This window comes from Thunnus maccoyii, chromosome 22 (genome assembly GCF_910596095.1).
Source record: "Thunnus maccoyii chromosome 22, fThuMac1.1, whole genome shotgun sequence".
NCBI classification, from domain to species: domain Eukaryota; kingdom Metazoa; phylum Chordata; class Actinopteri; order Scombriformes; family Scombridae; genus Thunnus; species Thunnus maccoyii.
Window position 1 is genome coordinate 95,815 of NC_056554.1, and position 17,688 is coordinate 113,502.

At 40.4% G+C, this 17,688-nt stretch overlaps 1 protein-coding gene and 2 non-coding genes across 3 annotated transcripts; all 3 read left to right on the forward strand.

The window, feature by feature from the left end:
* The first annotated feature begins 35 nt into the window (after positions 1–35).
* On the forward strand, positions 36–12,783 carry eif4a1a (eukaryotic translation initiation factor 4A1A). The gene is made up of 11 exons (XM_042400856.1): positions 36–117; positions 1,507–1,549; positions 1,898–2,030; positions 3,284–3,423; positions 7,564–7,732; positions 9,299–9,408; positions 9,676–9,819; positions 10,009–10,146; positions 10,526–10,615; positions 11,243–11,322; positions 11,793–12,783. The coding sequence occupies exons 1-11, from the start codon at positions 95–97 to the stop codon at positions 11,935–11,937; spliced, it is 1,215 nt and encodes a 404-aa protein (XP_042256790.1). The 5' UTR covers positions 36–94; the 3' UTR covers positions 11,938–12,783.
* LOC121890180 lies at positions 4,650–4,789 on the forward strand. Its single transcript, XR_006093729.1, has one exon. It is a non-coding gene; the product is annotated as a small nucleolar RNA SNORD10 (small nucleolar RNA).
* On the forward strand, positions 8,516–8,656 carry LOC121890181. Its single transcript, XR_006093730.1, has one exon. It is a non-coding gene; the product is annotated as a small nucleolar RNA SNORD10 (small nucleolar RNA).
* Positions 12,784–17,688: the final 4,905 nt, after the last annotated feature.

Below are 17,688 nucleotides of genomic sequence, written 5' to 3' on the forward strand. Positions count from 1 at the left end.
AGCTAAATGACGGCGTTCTGTTGCAATGAGAAAGCCTCTTTGTGTGTGTCAACGTATATAAGACATTTCTGCCGCAGTTTCTTTCTTTGTAATAATGTCGGCTGAATATGATAATAGGTAAGGAGAACATTAATGCTGATATGATCATTTTCTGTGTTAAAAAATGGATTTACAAGTTAACGTCGGTATGTTTGTCTTGGTTATTGATTACTCCTGGCAATGTAGACATTGAGCGGAGCATCCTGGTGTTTCTGTGCTCGAGTAACGTGAAGGCCCACCGATACCCGGTCTCACACAAACCTTACCGGTTTTGTAAACCATTACGTTTAGCTCAGATCTAAGGTTTTGTTATTTTAAGTTATAAACGTGTATTTTGCCTCCTAAAATTATAGTACACAAACGTGTTTTGTAGGAAATAGTAACGATGCCGATCGCCGTAGGTCCTGAACATAGCTGAAACAAAGTAGATGGCAACCGGCGCCTTGGGTAGCACGTGAATGAGCCTGGACTAGGCCTTCCTAAATTCTATTTGTTTCAAGTGATTCTGTCGTTAGTAGTGTAATATTACATCTGAGTATATTTAAATGTAACATTTCCGGCTTGTCTTACGGTGGATGGGGGTGGACTGTGGAGTTTGCGGTGCATATTTAAAAGTATTTGTTCTATTTGTAGGATGGGCGCACATGGTCGTGCTGGTGCTAACCAGCGGTTTGGACAATGCCGGTAGCGTAGGCCGCTAAATGCTGTTGCTGGAAGCTTTTCCCCTAACATTGCCGTAGGTGAAAGCATACCCTGCCTTCGTGAAACAAACGCCTGGTTAGTGTCGGTATAAAGGAGTTAATAGGTTTCGCTGACTTGACAAGTGTGATAAAAGGCCGCATAAAGACGACCGAGGCCTGTTGGCAGTGACTGTAGCGGGCCGCGGCTTCAACTAGCTAAGCTTTTTCTTTATTCTTACTATCTCGCATTTGCATCGGAGTAACGTCTTAAAACCCATTCTTAATTTGATAAGTTAGACTAAAAAAATAAGTAGCATTTTGTAGACTGTTCGACTTAAATCGATGTGATTAGTTGTGGGCACTATTTCCACAGACTCACTTTAGATTGTTTCAGCCCTGACTGGAGAAACGACCATCTTGAATCTAAGATGTAGAAATGGCGGACTTCCGAAAAGGCGTTTGCCTAGAAGTACCAGGGTAAAAAGACGAATTGATTTTTCTAAAGTGTATAGAGGAGGCCAACAATTACTGTTCGTCGTGTTTAGGAGGTGGCATAAAATCGAAAATTGCTAATTAAAAAATGCAGGCGTCTGATAAGAAAGATATTGACAAGAAGAGTGAAGACACAAAGGGGCTGGAAAAGGAATATCCCTCCAAGCAAAGCTGCAAAAGTTGACGCAAAATGGCTTTTGAATTATTTTTTTTGGCTATGAATTTTAAACTGTGTCATATGGTGCGGAGGAAATCTCCAAGGAATAATACCAATGCCTTGTTTTGTCATTCTCAGAGACAATGGCCCAGAGGGCATGGAGCCAGATGGGATCATTGAGGTGAGTCCCAACTTGCTGCAGTAATTCACATAGAAAACCTTTACAGTTTAGTGAATTTCAATCAATTCTTTATTATTGTGTAGAGGATGGAATACTTTATTTTTTATTGTAAGCTTGTGGAAACGCTTCAAACATAGAGTACCTTTCTTTAGAGAAATGAATGCTTAGCTCAGACTCAAATTTGATGCTGACACACTGGTGCTAGCCATGGAACTGATATTAAGGGAAAAATAAAAATGTATTTAAATTAATAGGCTATTTAGCCAGTCTAATGTGGTGAGGCAATATGCCATGAGTGTCTTAATTTCTTCTGCCATGTTGCTCCTCATTTGGGCCCACCTCCTACAGAGCAACTGGAACCAGATCGTGGACAGTTTTGATGAGATGAACCTGCGCGAGGCTCTGCTCAGGGGAATTTACGCCTATGGTTTTGAGAAGCCTTCCGCTATACAGCAGAGAGCCATTATCCCTTGTATCAAGGGTAAGTAAGGTGCACCTTCAGTAAAGCATTCTGACAGCTTTCTTTGTGTGTGTGCATATGCCTCTACACATGCCTAGAGACTCAATCATTGTAGCTGTTTTCCTCACTGAAAACAGTGGGGTACATGTGTATAGGGCTGCAGCCATTGATTATTTTATATTATGTGAAGTATTCTACCAATAGTCATCGTTGTGATGCTAATGCCTTGTGTAGTGTCCACACTGTGGACTGGATACTTTCTGCTGAGATGATTAAGCATTTGACATGGTGCTATTGTGGTAGGCTAGTTTGGTTTTACATACACTGTACAGAGTTTCTGCTTTGTTTTAGCTTGGACACTTTGTGTTGTGTCCTCTGGCCTGCCTCTTCTCCCCTTGCTATTTACTCCCTCCATTTTGCAATCCGTGCCATCAAATCACATCTTCATGTCACTTTGTAGCGGGTTTGACCCTTTTAAATGAAGGGGGGGGGGGGGGGTGCCAGTCAGTTGCATCTTGACAAATGATTATAAAATGGCCCCTTCAAACATACAAAACAATCAAGCAAGTAGCAATGAAATATGTCACCTGAGCTGTAAGTCTCATTATGGTTGAGAAAATAAGCAGCAAGTGTTGACAAGGAAATGACTTGTTAAAAAGTAATTTTGAGCTGTTTGAATGGGACTTTAAATGGAGTTTGTGGTTGGCAAACCAGCTTTAAGGTGTATTACTGCCTCCTACTGGATAAATTAAAACATCACACCTGCAATTGGTGTAACTTATTTCATGGGGCGCTCATATTATTGTATGTGGCCAAACAATAAATCCACACAAACCAAAACTTGAGATGCACGGATACTTACAGCAAATACTTGAACTGAATGAGCTATCCTTGTTACTTTTAGTAACTTAATCTTGACAATTTAATTACACTGCTGTTTTAATTAAATCCATTGCCAAACCTCCTTACTCATTGTGATCTGCTGTCATACCTTAAAATTATTGTAGTTAGTATGCACATACTTGTCAGTGTCTATTTTGTTACTGGTACAATTTATTCTACTAGCCATTTAAAAAAAAAAAAAAAAAAAAAAAAACACACAACTTATCAGGGCCAACTCGTGCTGTCAGCTACTTGTTTTAAAAATATTCTGATCTGAGGAAATCACTGGAGCATCACCACCCTAGCAATTGGATCAAGTCGGGTATCAGACCAAGACACTGATCTCTCTGACAAAATATTTCCAATAAGTTATTCTGTGTTTTGTTCTTTAGGTTATGATGTGATTGCTCAGGCCCAGTCTGGCACTGGGAAGACTGCCACCTTTGCCATTTCCATCCTCCAGCAGATTGATGTGGAGTTGAAAGGCACCCAGGCTCTGGTTCTGGCCCCCACCAGGGAGCTGGCTCAGCAGGTAGACTCTCTTGCACGGAAACCATATTTCTTCTTTTTTTTTCCTTTTTTTTTTTTTTTTTTTTAAAAATCAAAACACATTTTAAAAACATAAGTGTTGCACTCAGTGTTCTAGCAGGTTAATGCTTTAGATAGCTGGTAATCAATTTTAGAGCTGGGTTATCATGTAACACTCTCAGTAGTTCTATAGTTGTTCTGTAGATCATGGTTACAAACATGGCAAGTAAGAGGCCAAGTCTCTTCCCTGCTTTAACTCATGTCGATGCAGCCAATCACATAACTGCATTTTTCATAGAACATGATCAGTTAATTTATTTTATTTGATAGGGACAGAGCACATTAATGAACAGAAGTATAAAATACAAGATGCCGGAGTTGGCTAGAATGCTAATTTATATCTGTAGTCTCAAGGCAGGTAACAAAACAGTAACGATACGCATATACAAATACAGTAGTAGTAGAAAGACAAGATGGATGGATAAGGCCATAGATTAATTTGTTTTTTTTCTTTGTAATTTAAACATTGTCACTAATTTTACTTCAAATCTCACTTAAATATCAGTGTTCATGAAAAGAGAAACAGAAACAAAAAACAGTTAAAAACAGTTTTTGGTTCCTTCTGCAATATGCAGAGCTTCTAAGATGCCCTGGGCCTCCTACGGCTGGGTAGGAGTTGCTCACTAATCTAGAATCATTTGTAAGCTTGTCTTCACTCATTATGCTTGTGGGAAACAGTGCCCTGGTCCAGTTGGTTTTTAGTGTTTGCTGCACCTCAGGCTTAACCAGTGATCTGATCAATCTGTTGGACTTCTATGTACAGACGAAAACACTGTTTCAGCCCAACTTCAACAAATTTCAAATGTAGTAATTTGACACTGTAGGCTGCAGTTACAAAATTAAGATGTACACCTCAGACTTTTGTCCATCAAGTATCTGCAGTATTCCAATGCATATGTTCTTTTTTTTTCTTTTTCTTTTTTTTTTTTTTTTTGCCTTAGGCAAAACTGCTTTAATGTATTTGACCAAACGTGTGTGTGTGTGTGTGTGTGTGTGGAGGTGGAAAGACCAACTTGTAAAATGTGAAGTTTGTCACCATGAATCAAACCAGCCTTCCAGTTTGGTGCACTTCAGATGGTCAGCATGTTTCACAGCAGCAGGAACAGACTAACATCTGAACACGTAATACTAACTTATGGTGCCAGCTACAGACAATCAGAAAGAACTGCTGTATAATGATGAAACCCATGCGTGTCAGCTGACTCTGTAAACCCTGGTGTTTTTGTTGCTCTGGTTGGCGTTCTGCTGGCTGGAGTCCTCAGGACAGCAGGGATGCAGAGGCATGATCATACATCACTACTTCTGAATACAGCACCCATCACACCTCTGAAAGGGAATCATTAGCTAGTTTTGATACTTGCCTGGGGGGGGGGGGGCTGAGGCTAGAGAACAGCAGACAGAAATAAGCTAATCTTGAGCAGACAAAGCAGTTTTTACACACAATACAATGTATGTAAGTCTCCCACTTCATGCTGTCTGCTCTGGAGTAAGTGAATTTTGGAGGATTGGATCAAAATCTATCAACAGCCTGACCACTGACCAATTGAATCACTGGAATTCAGTCATCATTCCTACAGGATCCTGACTTTTCAATAAAGTGACAAGTAAAAAAAAAAAAAAAATTTTATTGGACAGTAGTAGGGCCATCACAATAATTGCAACATTGCAATACCGTGCTGTAGACAAGCCATCCACGGTGGGTGACAAGCAACCGCCCTAACCCCATGTTCATGGGGTTTTTTTTGTTTTTTTTTTTGTTTTTTTTTTTTGAGGCTAGGCCTTCATGGTTTACACTTAAATGTGTGTGTATTGAATGTTCAGCAGCTCGTCCAGTCTGGTGGCTCCAGAGGATCCTGCCCGCTGCACACTGAGTGCCAGCTAACCTGGCGCCCAGCCCCCATAACAGAGCCAGGCTCGGGGTGAGCTAACGGGGTTGGTGCTGAGCAAAGCATGTTGCCGTGTGTAAAGGTGTTCCCAGTATTACACTGTGTTTGAGCATATACTGATTACTTGCTAAATGCCCCCACCGTTGTTTTGCTTGTTTTTATAGAACTAAAACCCATTTAATTTCGCATATCAGCTCCCACGTTCATCAAAAAACAAACTCATTTGTAAAATAATAAAGCATGTTATCAATACTTAGTCGGATGACGGATGCTACAATCATAGCAAGTGTCTGCTCTGTGGCCGTCTGCTGCAGCAGAGTCCTGCTTTGTGTTGTAATTACACATAATGCTAGCTATTGGTGAGCAGCTGCTCTCATGTCTTCCTCGGTCTCGGTGCTTGTTTTCGGCAGAAACTCACTCGCTCTCTGCCTGCTCTTGGATGGTAGGCGGGTTTCTCTGGTAGGTGCAGCCTCACTGTCACTGTACGCACGCTCGCTCTCGATTGCACACCCTACGCACTGAGCGTACACATTCCTTACACTACTTGTATAACACGTTTTTAGAAAACATCTTAATTTTATCTTTTTTAAATCCCCAATGCTTAGGCCCAGCAGGGGGGTCGATACACTGGTGGAAACCCTACATACGATCTGCCACACCACAAATTTAAAGTTGTTTTCCGTGTTAGTCTGATTATGTGTCAGCCTAATGGAGCATCAGTACCTGACGAACATACCTTGATTGATCTCAAAAGGCGCTAATATCGCATAGACCACATACCACGCTGTTGTACCACCCTGAACCACTACAGGGGAAATTCCTTCACCGCAACAGCCCTGGTCAGTAGAATAACTTTGGTTTCAGGCTTCCATTTCCACTCTGGTTTTAAACCAGAGCTTCTAACAAATGGAGGGATCGTTTTACCGCACTTATTGCAGCTTCACTCATTATGTGAAGTTTTTCATTCCTGGTATGATTGCAATCAGAGATTGAATCAGTCAGATGGATGATGAATCAGCATTTTGTTTCCTATTAACTGGAATTATCTCATAGTGCTGTTTACAATGGTTACTGAGGCCAACGTTTTTAACAGCTGAAGAAAACATGTTAATAGAATTGTTTTGTAGTTTTAGTACTTGTGTTCAAAGATCTGTGCTTTTATAGCAGGGTTTAATCTTGTGCTTTGACTTGTTAGGCTGCCCTTTAGTTTACATTTGGATAACAGATTGTGCTTTTAAAAATATTTACAGAACAGTAATTCATCTAGATACAGGTGTAAGTCAGACCTTGCCAGTTTTTCTGCCTCCTGCTTTGAATTTGTGCATGTCTCTCATCACCTGACACCTGGGCTGCCTTTTGTGTTTCTCTTTCATCCTTAAACTGTTTATTTAAATCTTGAATCAGTTGCACCTTCTTTTTGAATCAGTTCTTTACTTTCTCCTTTTTCTTTCAACACCATTAACGTTACATCCTGCGATTCTTCCTTGCTTCTGTCTGTTCTCTCCCGATTCCTTTACTCACTCTGAAGATTCTTTAAAGTCTGAGTGAGCATGAAACAGAACTTTAGCTTTATGATAATTACAGTAATTGTGGACAAACAACACACAGTGGGAATATATCAGCAGTCAAGCTATCCAAACTATCAAGCTACATTACCATAAGGTAAAGCAGCAGTAGCAGATAAACTGGACAGTTAAAACTGTCAGTTTAACAAACTTAAGCTTCACTGAAAAGCTTTTTTAGCTTCTTACTTCGTCTTAAGTCTGACTATTGTTGTTTGATGCTGCACATGTCAGTTAATGCCATATGTGATCCTCTGAGCTCTGATTCATTTGTCTGTCTCATGAAAGCAGCTCCAGTCTGCATGCTAGCTTCAGCACAGAGGGTTTTTTTTGTTTTTTTTAAAAACATAAACGGGAGCAGGAGCCAGTGGTGGGTTTTTTGGTCCTTGTTAACAGTAACAGCCGTCTGTGTCTCATACAGGGATACAGTGTTCAAACGGAAAACAAAATGAGCGTTCCTAGAAGCTACAAGAAACTGCGGAGAAAGTTGTGTAAATGTTGTTTCTGAATTTGTGAGTTGGCTAAACAGCATTCCAACAACCTATGACATGCATTGATGAATGTTTACTGCTTTCATGGCCTAACACATGAATCAACAAGTGATAATGTTTCTTTGCCTTTTTTTTTTTCCCCCAGATCCAGAAGGTGATACTGGCCCTGGGTGACTACATGGGAGCCAGTTGCTATGCCTGTATTGGAGGGACCAGCATCCGCAGTGAAGTCCAGAAGCTGCAGGCTGAAGCCCCTCACATTGTGGTGGGAACCCCCGGCCGCGTCTTTGACATGTTAACTCGCAAAAACCTCTGTAAGTCATCCTGCAGAATTGTGACAAATCTGAGTTGCTTGATGTTACTGAAAGTTTCTCAATTGAATATGGAGGGTTTAGGGGAATAATAATTTGCACAATTTTTAACAATTCCTGCTTCAGATTTAAAATCAGTCACTTCTTACTGAAAAATGCACAGTACCTGTATCAAGGTTATAGCTTGCCTCTGCACACTCGACAAACGTCAGGCCCCCCCCACCCAGTGGTATTTACACTGGGTGGGGTGTGTTTTACTTTGTTGCAGGGCATACAGATTTTTCTAATTGCAAAAACACAACACCATGTATGTTGTGTTCACATGTCGGCTAATTCTGATGTTTTGGAAAAACGTCAGTACTGATCTATTTGTTGCCTGCAACTGTTTGTTTGGATTCTGTCCCTAATAGAGTCCTACATACAGGTGGTTGTGGGCAACAAACAGAACACGTCCTATTTGGTGTGAGATTTGTTTGGCTGGCATGGGAGTAAGAGAGCCTGAAAGCAGGTGTGTCATGCAAAACAAATATTTGAGAGCAGAAATGATTAGTGTATACAAATTAGGTTTTTATTCTACATTATAATTCCAATTCTCTATAATTGAATTTCCACAATATTGACTGTCACAATATAAATTAAAGTTGCAATATAGAATTGCATATCTAGAGGATTTTGTCCAAATTTAGGCAGTTGCTTGCTGCAATTTTACTCAACTGAACATGATATCCAGCCTTCCAGCTTGGTGCACTTCAGATTGTGAGCTACAAACATTCAGAAAGAACTGCTGTATAATGATGAAACCCATGCGTGTCAGCTGACTCTGTAAACCCCTGGTGGTTTTGTTATTCTGGTTGGCGTTCTGCTGGCTGGAGTCCTCAGGACAGCAGGGATGCAGAGGCATGATCATACATCACTACTTCTGAATACAGCACCATCACACCTCTGAAAGGGTGTCATTTGCTAGTTTTGACATTAGCATGAGCTGTGTAGCTAATTTGCAGTCCATTTACCATTTGCTTTTCACTTATATAATGCCTTTTCTAATCTTCCCACCACTCAAAGCACTCTTAAACTGCAAGTCACATTCACCCATTCTCTCACACACACACACACACCAATGGCGGCAAGCTACCATGCATGGTCGAACTGCCGATCTTCCGATTAGTGGACAGCCTGCTCTACCTCCTGAGCTACAGCAACCACTTGCTTGAATTTTCCAGTGTGATTTAATGTGTAGCACTTTGATTCATACCATATCCAAGCTGCAGGCTTCTACATTGTTTTCATAAAGAGCTAAATCTTTCTTTAATCAGCTCTGGAGACTGGCACGGTGAACAGTGCAAGGCAGCACACCCTCACCTCTTAACTGAAGTGTCACCACCAGTGATGCAAACTGGAACTACATCACAAAACAAATTGCAGAACACTGTTACTCAGAATGTATTTTTTTTTTGATGATGGCAATTAATTGGTTAGCATCCCTTGTACTCTCATATCCAGCCTTTTTAAAATAACACAAGTATGGGTACATAAAACAAACACGTTTTTTTTTTTTTTTTTTTTTTGCAGCTTCTAAGTACATCAAAATGTTTGTGCTGGACGAGGCTGACGAGATGCTTAGTCGGGGGTTCAAGGACCAGATCTACGAGATCTTCCAGAAACTGTTAAGCAGCACACAGGTAGGAGTTGATTCACTGCACCAGTTTGAGCCTTTTGACAGCATGGGAACCTCAACAGATTTTGAAACTGACTTTTAATTAGCTTCAGATGGTTCACTTTGTGCTGTCTGTAACGGGATGTATACGGGGGGCAGCTTTATTTGTATTTCAAATGAGCTGCAAACATCAAGCTAACAACACTAAGTGATTTGAAAATGCCTCATGAATGTAGGGATGCAAGAACTGAAAATGAGTGATCAGGTTTTAACCAGCCCTTGTCTGTTTTAGGTTGTCCTACTCTCAGCCACAATGCCAGCTGATGTTTTGGAGGTCACGAAGAAGTTCATGCGTGAACCTATCCGAATCCTGGTGAAGAAGGAGGAACTGACCCTTGAGGGCATTCGCCAGTTCTACATCAATGTGGAGAAAGAGGTGGAGAAACATTTTCCAGTGTAGTGGATTCAGCAAACTAGACAGGAGGATGAATTTTTACAAGTTTGAATACAGGATGATCAATGTAAATTAGCTACTTGTGGGGAAAAAGTAGAGGGCAAGGACATGCAGTGTACAGATAATAACTTTTTTGAGCTGGCTGTGTCTGACCTGGTGATTTTCCCTTAGGAGTGGAAGCTGGACACGCTGTGTGACCTGTATGAAACCCTGACTATCACACAAGCTGTCATCTTCATTAACACGAGGAGGAAAGTGGACTGGCTCACTGAGAAGATGCAAGGCAGAGACTTCACTGTCTCTGCTCTGGTAAGATCCTTTACTCACTGTCATACCTGACTAAGGCGTTGCACTAGTGGAAGGATGTACAGTAAAGTCAGCTCAGACAATGTGGACTAGTAGGATAACAATTACAAACTGTAATAATGGGTTTTGTTTTAGCAAAGATTTCAGGGATTAACTTACGTTGTACTTGTGGCAAGTACAACGTAAGTAAATCCTTTGTCTTCTTAGTGGTTTTTTTTTTTTTTTTTCCCATGGCACAGGGTCCTAATCTGGCAGGGATAACAAAGTATCTCACTCAGCTCTGTTCTTGTGAGCACAAATTTGATTCATGGTAGCGCTGACTTCTAAACAGTTATTCAAATTAGTCTGTTATCTTCACTTAAGGTCCTGCTTTATATTTCAGCATGGTGACATGGACCAGAAGGAGAGAGACTTGATCATGAGGGAGTTCCGCTCTGGCTCCAGTCGAGTTCTCATCACCACTGATCTGCTGGTATGTACAGGAACTGCTTTTTACACCAACTTTTGGCTAGATCCAAGATGATCAACAGAGTGCGGACTAATGAGTATGCTGGAAAACACGAGCTGCTGACAGTGTCACAGGCACATCATGTACAGTATTTATATGTACATCTATAGATTCAGCTGTGTCCAAGGTTCCCTCTCCTCCCATCTGTAGTGTTGGTGAAGGACTGAAAGTTCCTTGGTAGAGAAATTTATCTGCCCTCCACTGTGGCTGGGTGTAAGTCTTGACTCACAACTAAATGGCAGATTACACTTAGTCTAGTCCTTTCATGTTATGATTTTATTAACATTTTAGAGGGGGCTTACTGTTGACTGGATGATATTTTTGCACGTATCTTTTGCAGAAATCCCCTACATGTAGTCTACTATAAAAAGGTTTAAAGAAGATGTACACATTTCTATAGACACTGAGTCTATTAGTTCACAATCACTTTTGCCCATGTTGACCAACAAACAATACTATCGGAGTGTATGGACTGTTGCATCTTTAATTGCTTTACTTCTGAGCTCTAGTGCACTGAACTGAAATGGTGACTGAGATTAGTCAAATTACTTAATGCTGTGTAACTAATGGCTGCTGGGATCCCCTCCTCAGGCCAGAGGTATTGATGTCCAGCAGGTGTCCCTAGTCATCAACTACGACCTGCCGACCAACAGGGAAAACTACATCCACAGGTAAAAACACAACTGAGGAGTGCCAAGAATCAAGTTACAAATTATTTTGAGCAATAAAACTGTTGTATGGAATTGTTTTTAAAAGAAAACACTGTAGCACTTGGATGACAAACTAATCCATCAAATACAGTGACTGAAATTCAGTGTTTGGTTTGTCAGAAGATGCAACACTGCTTCCACTTAACTACTCAAATACCTATTCCTGTCATTTCAAATAGTTTTTCATGCCATGTTCATGTTAATATAATTGCCAGTTTGTAAACATTGTTCATGTCATTATTACAATTTTGATGTTGACATGTACACATACAACTGTCCTCAGTTGTTTGACAGGAAATATAAGAAGCTTTCACATCTTTATCTCCCATCCTGTATGACACCTGAACACAAGTTTTCCCAATTACTCTTGCTGCTGTTTGGAGCCACTAAATGTTCTTTGCCCAGTGAAACTGAATTCTTTGTCCTGTCAGGATTGGTCGGGGTGGTCGTTTTGGCCGAAAGGGAGTAGCCATCAACATGGTGACTGAGGATGACAAGCGAACCCTGAGGGACATTGAGACGTTCTACAACACCACGATCGAGGAGATGCCCATGAATGTGGCCGATCTTATCTAGAAGAATCCACACGCCCTTCGTCCACCCCCGCCCCCCACATTTTAGAAGTCAAACCTTGTTTCTTATGTGATCTGAATTTTAAGAACTTCCTTTGGCTAAATTCCACCCTGACTTAACCCTCTACATTGTAAGGAAAGGAAGACTGCAGCCATCATTCCTTCCTAACCTCTGAAATAGTTTTTTGGTCGTCTCGATTGGAAGAATGAATTGCTGATCTGCTTTATTTGCTCGCCATAGTCTCATTACTTCATATCGGCACCTAAATTCCTCCTGCAGCTAATCCCTTGCCTTCAAAATTTGAAGCATTCATTTGGATATTTCCACATCGATGTTTTGCAAACTAAGGACTTAACCATAAAATAAGTTTTTAACTGGTTCCCACGAGTGCAAAACATAACCTTGTTTCCAAAAGCACATTTAAAAGCCATTAAAGTTGATAATGGAAGGGGGGGGGGGGCAAAAAAAGATACTAGCACTGGCTTTATCTGTTGGCAAATGCTTAACATTAAATCAATAACTTGGCTCAATGAGTAACATGAACGATGCAAACACATAGATGACTGAGGCTTTTGTGAAATGTGGGTGTGATTTGCACCTGTGCAATGTCACCAGCTGCTGCAGTTCTGGTGACTGATAGATGTGAGTACTTAAGACCGCAGTTTTGGACTCAAGTCAACAATGATCTAAATGAAATAGGAAGTGCTGCATTTGACCAACCAGTGTTAAAACAATTTTCAGTGTACTTACACAGCCTATAACACACATCCATGATCATGTTAAGAACAGATTTTGGGGGTTAGAGTACACAGGGCATATTCAATAAAAAGACCTGTATAGTAAAATCCATCATGAATGAGTTGTTTACCATTTTGATCCTTCTGTTTCTTTTTTTTTTTTTAATGCTATTGTACATACTGCTTGACTTGTACCATCAGTTGCTCATTAGCATTCAGTTGAAGACTGACTGGTGGCCGCAGACGTTTGGAGGCAAACAACGGTGAGTTCTAAAGAAACTTTGCCTCTCGACCCCGACGACCTGGTTGGATCTTCATCTCTGACATTCTTTTAGATTTTATTTTTAAATGAAATATTGGATTTTTGATAAGGTGGTGGTAACTTTTTGTAACCTACCTCGTCAAAATGTTGGGGGAGGGGGGCGTCTGACATAAAAGGACCAAACTACAGATAATTACGTATATAGAGGTTATATCCCCTCCCCAACCACCTGCCCCCAAATCTCTCTTCATCTCTCTGTCTGACTCTTTAAATGCTTGTCATCATGGGGTGTGGTGTCTGGTTTAGGAGAACAGTCATGTTTTGGGGTGTATGGTCAGTGCTATTTTTTAAAATGAATTTATGGAATTGTTAACCTTTTTGAGACAGAAACCGTGTATCAAGTTTTCTACATTGGATTCTGTATAGTATTTATTTTAATGGTCTTAAAAAATAAAGGTTGCTCCTTTAACTGTAATCTGGCCTCTGCATTGTTGAGTATCATGAAAGTTTTTATGGCCAAATCCTGTGTATTAAATTGATTTACACAACCTACAAGGGGAGCGGCGATAGGCTCCTGCAGATGGCAGAGCTCTTCCGAAACCGCAACACTGCAGTTTGGTCCAACTGCCGGCGTGGACAGACGAACAACTACCATCGCAGGTGTAGTAATTCAAATTTTTACTTATCCCACACAGTATCATCGTCTAGGTGAAGGAGTAATTATGGATCCGTCTAAATACCCACACTTGCAGTCTTGAGCACTTCAGTCCACATTCATGCAGCACCAGGTAGTAAGCATGTGTGTCCTGAGTCTAAAATATACCAACACACTACACCTAACTCACACTTCGGCCCAATCCAAATGTCCGCACTAACGGACTTTGAGGCGCGTTCCCGCGAGATCCGCGAGGGCTTAGGGTTGTCCCACTGTCAAATCGTCAAGTACGTGAGGGTTCCCTCGCAGACTTTTTGAGCCCTTTATGCAGAGTTTCTGTAAATCCGTATTTCTGCAGACTTTGGCCCAATCCCAAACTAGCCAATATCTCCCTGCCCTATCCACTATCCCTCCATTTGCGCGTTCATGTGGAGGTTTGCAAAATTAAGGGCCGTCCCAATGAAATTAGCGCGGAGTATAAATGGACTGTGAAACCATTAAATAGCAACTCTGCATCGGTGCAGGTTTACGATAATCCTAACAGGAAGTGCACGTGTAACAGGAGAATGGAGGAAACAACATATACACATGTGAGTGTTCCATCTTTCTACTTTGTCACGCATTTAGATCAAGCACACGTATCTTTGTTTCCCTCACGCTAACATTAGAGTCTCAAACAAAATCTCAGAATGTAGTGTGAAAAAATAAAACAAAAATGAGAATATCACTTTTTCCCGAAGGTCGCTTGATTTGTAGAAAACCCACAAATGCCTCTATGCATGCATCGCCTACATAAAAATGAATTAAAAAATGTCAAATTTACCTCATATCTCATTCTCATAAACTGTGAAACAGTATAACAGCCGTGCAAGCACGGCGTCTATCCGTTGCGATGGTAACGGGTGCTTCCTTGTTTCGGTAGAGTGGCATTGGGCGTCCCATAATTTGGCTGTTCATTTATACCATGGCTGCAGTCGAATAGTGCATTTTGCTTAGGAAGGTTCCCAATTGCGTGAAATGACCCGGAAGTATCTAAGTGGCAGCCATGATAAGAGCTGGTCGAATTCTCTAAATTCTAAGGAAAGGTGCGTCAATGTTTCCCTTCTAATCTCCCTGAACATAGGGGTACACTTGACCATCCTTTATGACGGTAAAGAAGATAATTCCGTCCCACAATTCCTTGCGGCAGCAAGCGACGCACCATTCACAAACTCACGATTAAACCCACATTACACATCCACAGCGGTCCGTGTATCCTCCGTCGAAAGCTGTGTTCAGCTTGTTTGATACAGGATAAACAAATATTCAATGCATTTCGTTTTTCGTGTGAAGGTGTTTACTGAGTTGTATGGTGGTTCTTAAGCTGTTATATGCACAGGCTAATAACAGATCATAATCGGCATATTAACCATAACACAGAAGTCTGTCTTTCAAGAAAAAGGGATATGAGACGTTTTTTGTTAGATGATGTTTTTAATTCATCATGTTTGAAACTTAAGAATGATGATATGTACAGTAGTAACATGTTCTGCCTATCTTTCATACATTTAACTTTTATTTTCATACAATAATTGGGATTCAGGAGGGTGAGTGTGAGCAAGCATTCTCAGTGTGATAATTTTGTTTCTGTTTTGAGGCTGGTAGCTTATAGTCCTTTTTTAACTTAAATTCTGACCTTGGTAAGTAATATTTTTCACCGTGTTGTGCACGTTTATATAGCCTGCATGAAACAACACGGTAAGAACGACCGGGGCGAAGTATCTAAGATGCGCTTTTTGTAGTCCATCTTCAGAACATTGTAGTTTCACCACAGCAGACCTACGTCAATAACATCCGCCGTCGCATAATTACGTAGCACAGTGTAAGTGGATTCGGACTCTCTCAACACCACAGTTGTCTTTTCCTAAGTCCATGGGTGCTTTTCATTACGCTAACGTGTCTCCACGTTTCCCTCACCCGCGTCTCTTCCTCGCGTCTTAGCTCATCCCAGCAAGGATGAGAGAGAGAGATGCGAGGACGGAGGAATTGAATTTATCAAACGGGACGTCCTCGCACACTCCAGCGTCATTTTGAGGAGACGACAAGTTGTCATGACGCACTTCACTGCTTTGGCAATGTAGATTTCTGATCTGCCATGCCAATAAAGCTTATTTGAATTTGAATTTGAATTTGAATTTGAGTGTCACATATTTGGTACCTTAAGGTAGAAATAAAACAGGAATCATTAGGCAAGTTTGACCCAGTTTCTTCATAACACCTACAATGTTTTAACTCAATTGAATTGAATATTTTAACATACTGATGATGAGACACGTATGTTGCTGGATGAACTTCTTAAACACATCAACTTCATATGATACCCACACATTTCATGATTGAAGTGCCTCAGATTTTTCTGGAAATAGAAAAGGATAAAAGGCAACAAAAACAACACCAAAATGGAACATCAAAAAAACTTCATAGAACTGAACATCGAATAGCAAAAACTTTAAAGAGTAGGTTACACTAAAAAAAAAAGTATAGCTTAAGACTGATAAGAGACAAGAGTCATAATGTCTGTACAGCAAAAGCATTTTTTAAATTAATAAATTTGCTGATATTGCAAATGAAAAATCAGCAGCGTAAGCCTATAGCTTACTCCTTAAAATTTTACTCAAGGTGTAAACACCTCTATTTAGCCCCTGTACCCAAGTGGATACTTGCATATATACGGTGCATATGCATTTTTCAATGGATTCAGTACATAATAATTATTTAATCATCATGGGCCAATCGATGCATTTATTAACATTTGTTTGATATTTGATATGAAACATGAAGCTTCACTGTCATCAGTTGTTAAAAGGAGAATCTTTACCATTTATTTTAGATTCCTGAGGGCTTATTGGGGCATTTACCTTACTGAGGAAGAATACTATAAAACAGCTCTGAGCAGTATAGTGGTGTCCCATCATTCATTGCCAACAGAGTCAAGTATTCCAAGTATGTTGCAAAAGTGTTGTGGATAAGAACCACTTTCTTACGCTTGCTGAGGTTGATGAGTTCAGCTCTCCATACTTCAGGAGATTGAGACACAGGTACAGGATCATCGCTTGCCTCATCAGCTTGCGTTGCTGTCATCAGCTTGTGTTGACCTGGCTTTATTGGGCACCTTCAAATTAAGTAAGAAATCAAAAGGCTATTGAAAAATCTAAAAGGGATGTTTACTTTCAATATCAGGTTTAGAGGTAATTCCAATAATGTAGGCAAAAGATCATTTGTATACTCATCATTCCAATCAGTTTCCACCATATATTAACACTGTTTACCACAAAGAGCACTTTTTTCAGTTCAATTCAATTTTATTTACATAACACCAAATCGTAACAAAAGTTATCTCAGGGCACTTTTCACATAGAGTAGGTCTAGACCGTACTGTTAAATTTACAGAGACCCAACAATTCCCCCATGAGCAAGCACTTGGTGACAGCGGCAAGGAAAAACTCCCCTTTAACGGGAAGAAACCTCAAGCAGAACCAGGCTCTAGTTGGGCAGCCATTTGCCTTGACCGGCAGAGAGGGGAGAGAAAAAAGGAGGAAGGGGGAGAGGGGAAAATGTTTTATGGTACAATTTATGGTATATACTTTACTGGAACACCATTAGTTGGCCCACAAGAATGACATTGTAAATCGGAAATAATTAGGTTGTACATCGGGTTATAATCTAAAGCATTACTAAGTACTTGTCTTAAAAGAGGACCAATTTTGGCCAGCAGGACTGATTTCCTACTCTTTTAATATGTGTCCCCTATACATTTTACTCATGTCCAACTGAAATCATATCTGATCCCCCTTTTTGTAGTCACAAATAATATCAAAATGATTTTGAATGTATTCACTGACTCCACTAGAGGGAGACATTGTTCTTTCTTCATTATGGCATGCTAATTAAGTTAATTGGCAGGGGGATCACAGTCTGAAAGCATCACAAATAGGAGGAAAATCTCCTTCATATCAAATATCATACAGGACAATCAGGAAGCATTTTGATTTGGTAGAACCTTTATATTTAGCATCATGAGAGCAAACAGGAGCCTAGCCTTGGAGCTCCATCCCAAAGTA

Excerpts from the sequence above, each read along its gene's own strand:
- eif4a1a (XM_042400856.1), top strand. The coding sequence starts at position 95 with ATGTCGGCTGAATATGATAATAG. Across the intron at positions 118-1,506 it reads TCGGCTGAATATGATAATAG|AGACAATGGCCCAGAGGGCA; the intron begins GTAAGGAGAACA and ends TGTCATTCTCAG. Across the intron at positions 3,424-7,563 it reads CCAGGGAGCTGGCTCAGCAG|ATCCAGAAGGTGATACTGGC; the intron begins GTAGACTCTCTT and ends TTTTTCCCCCAG.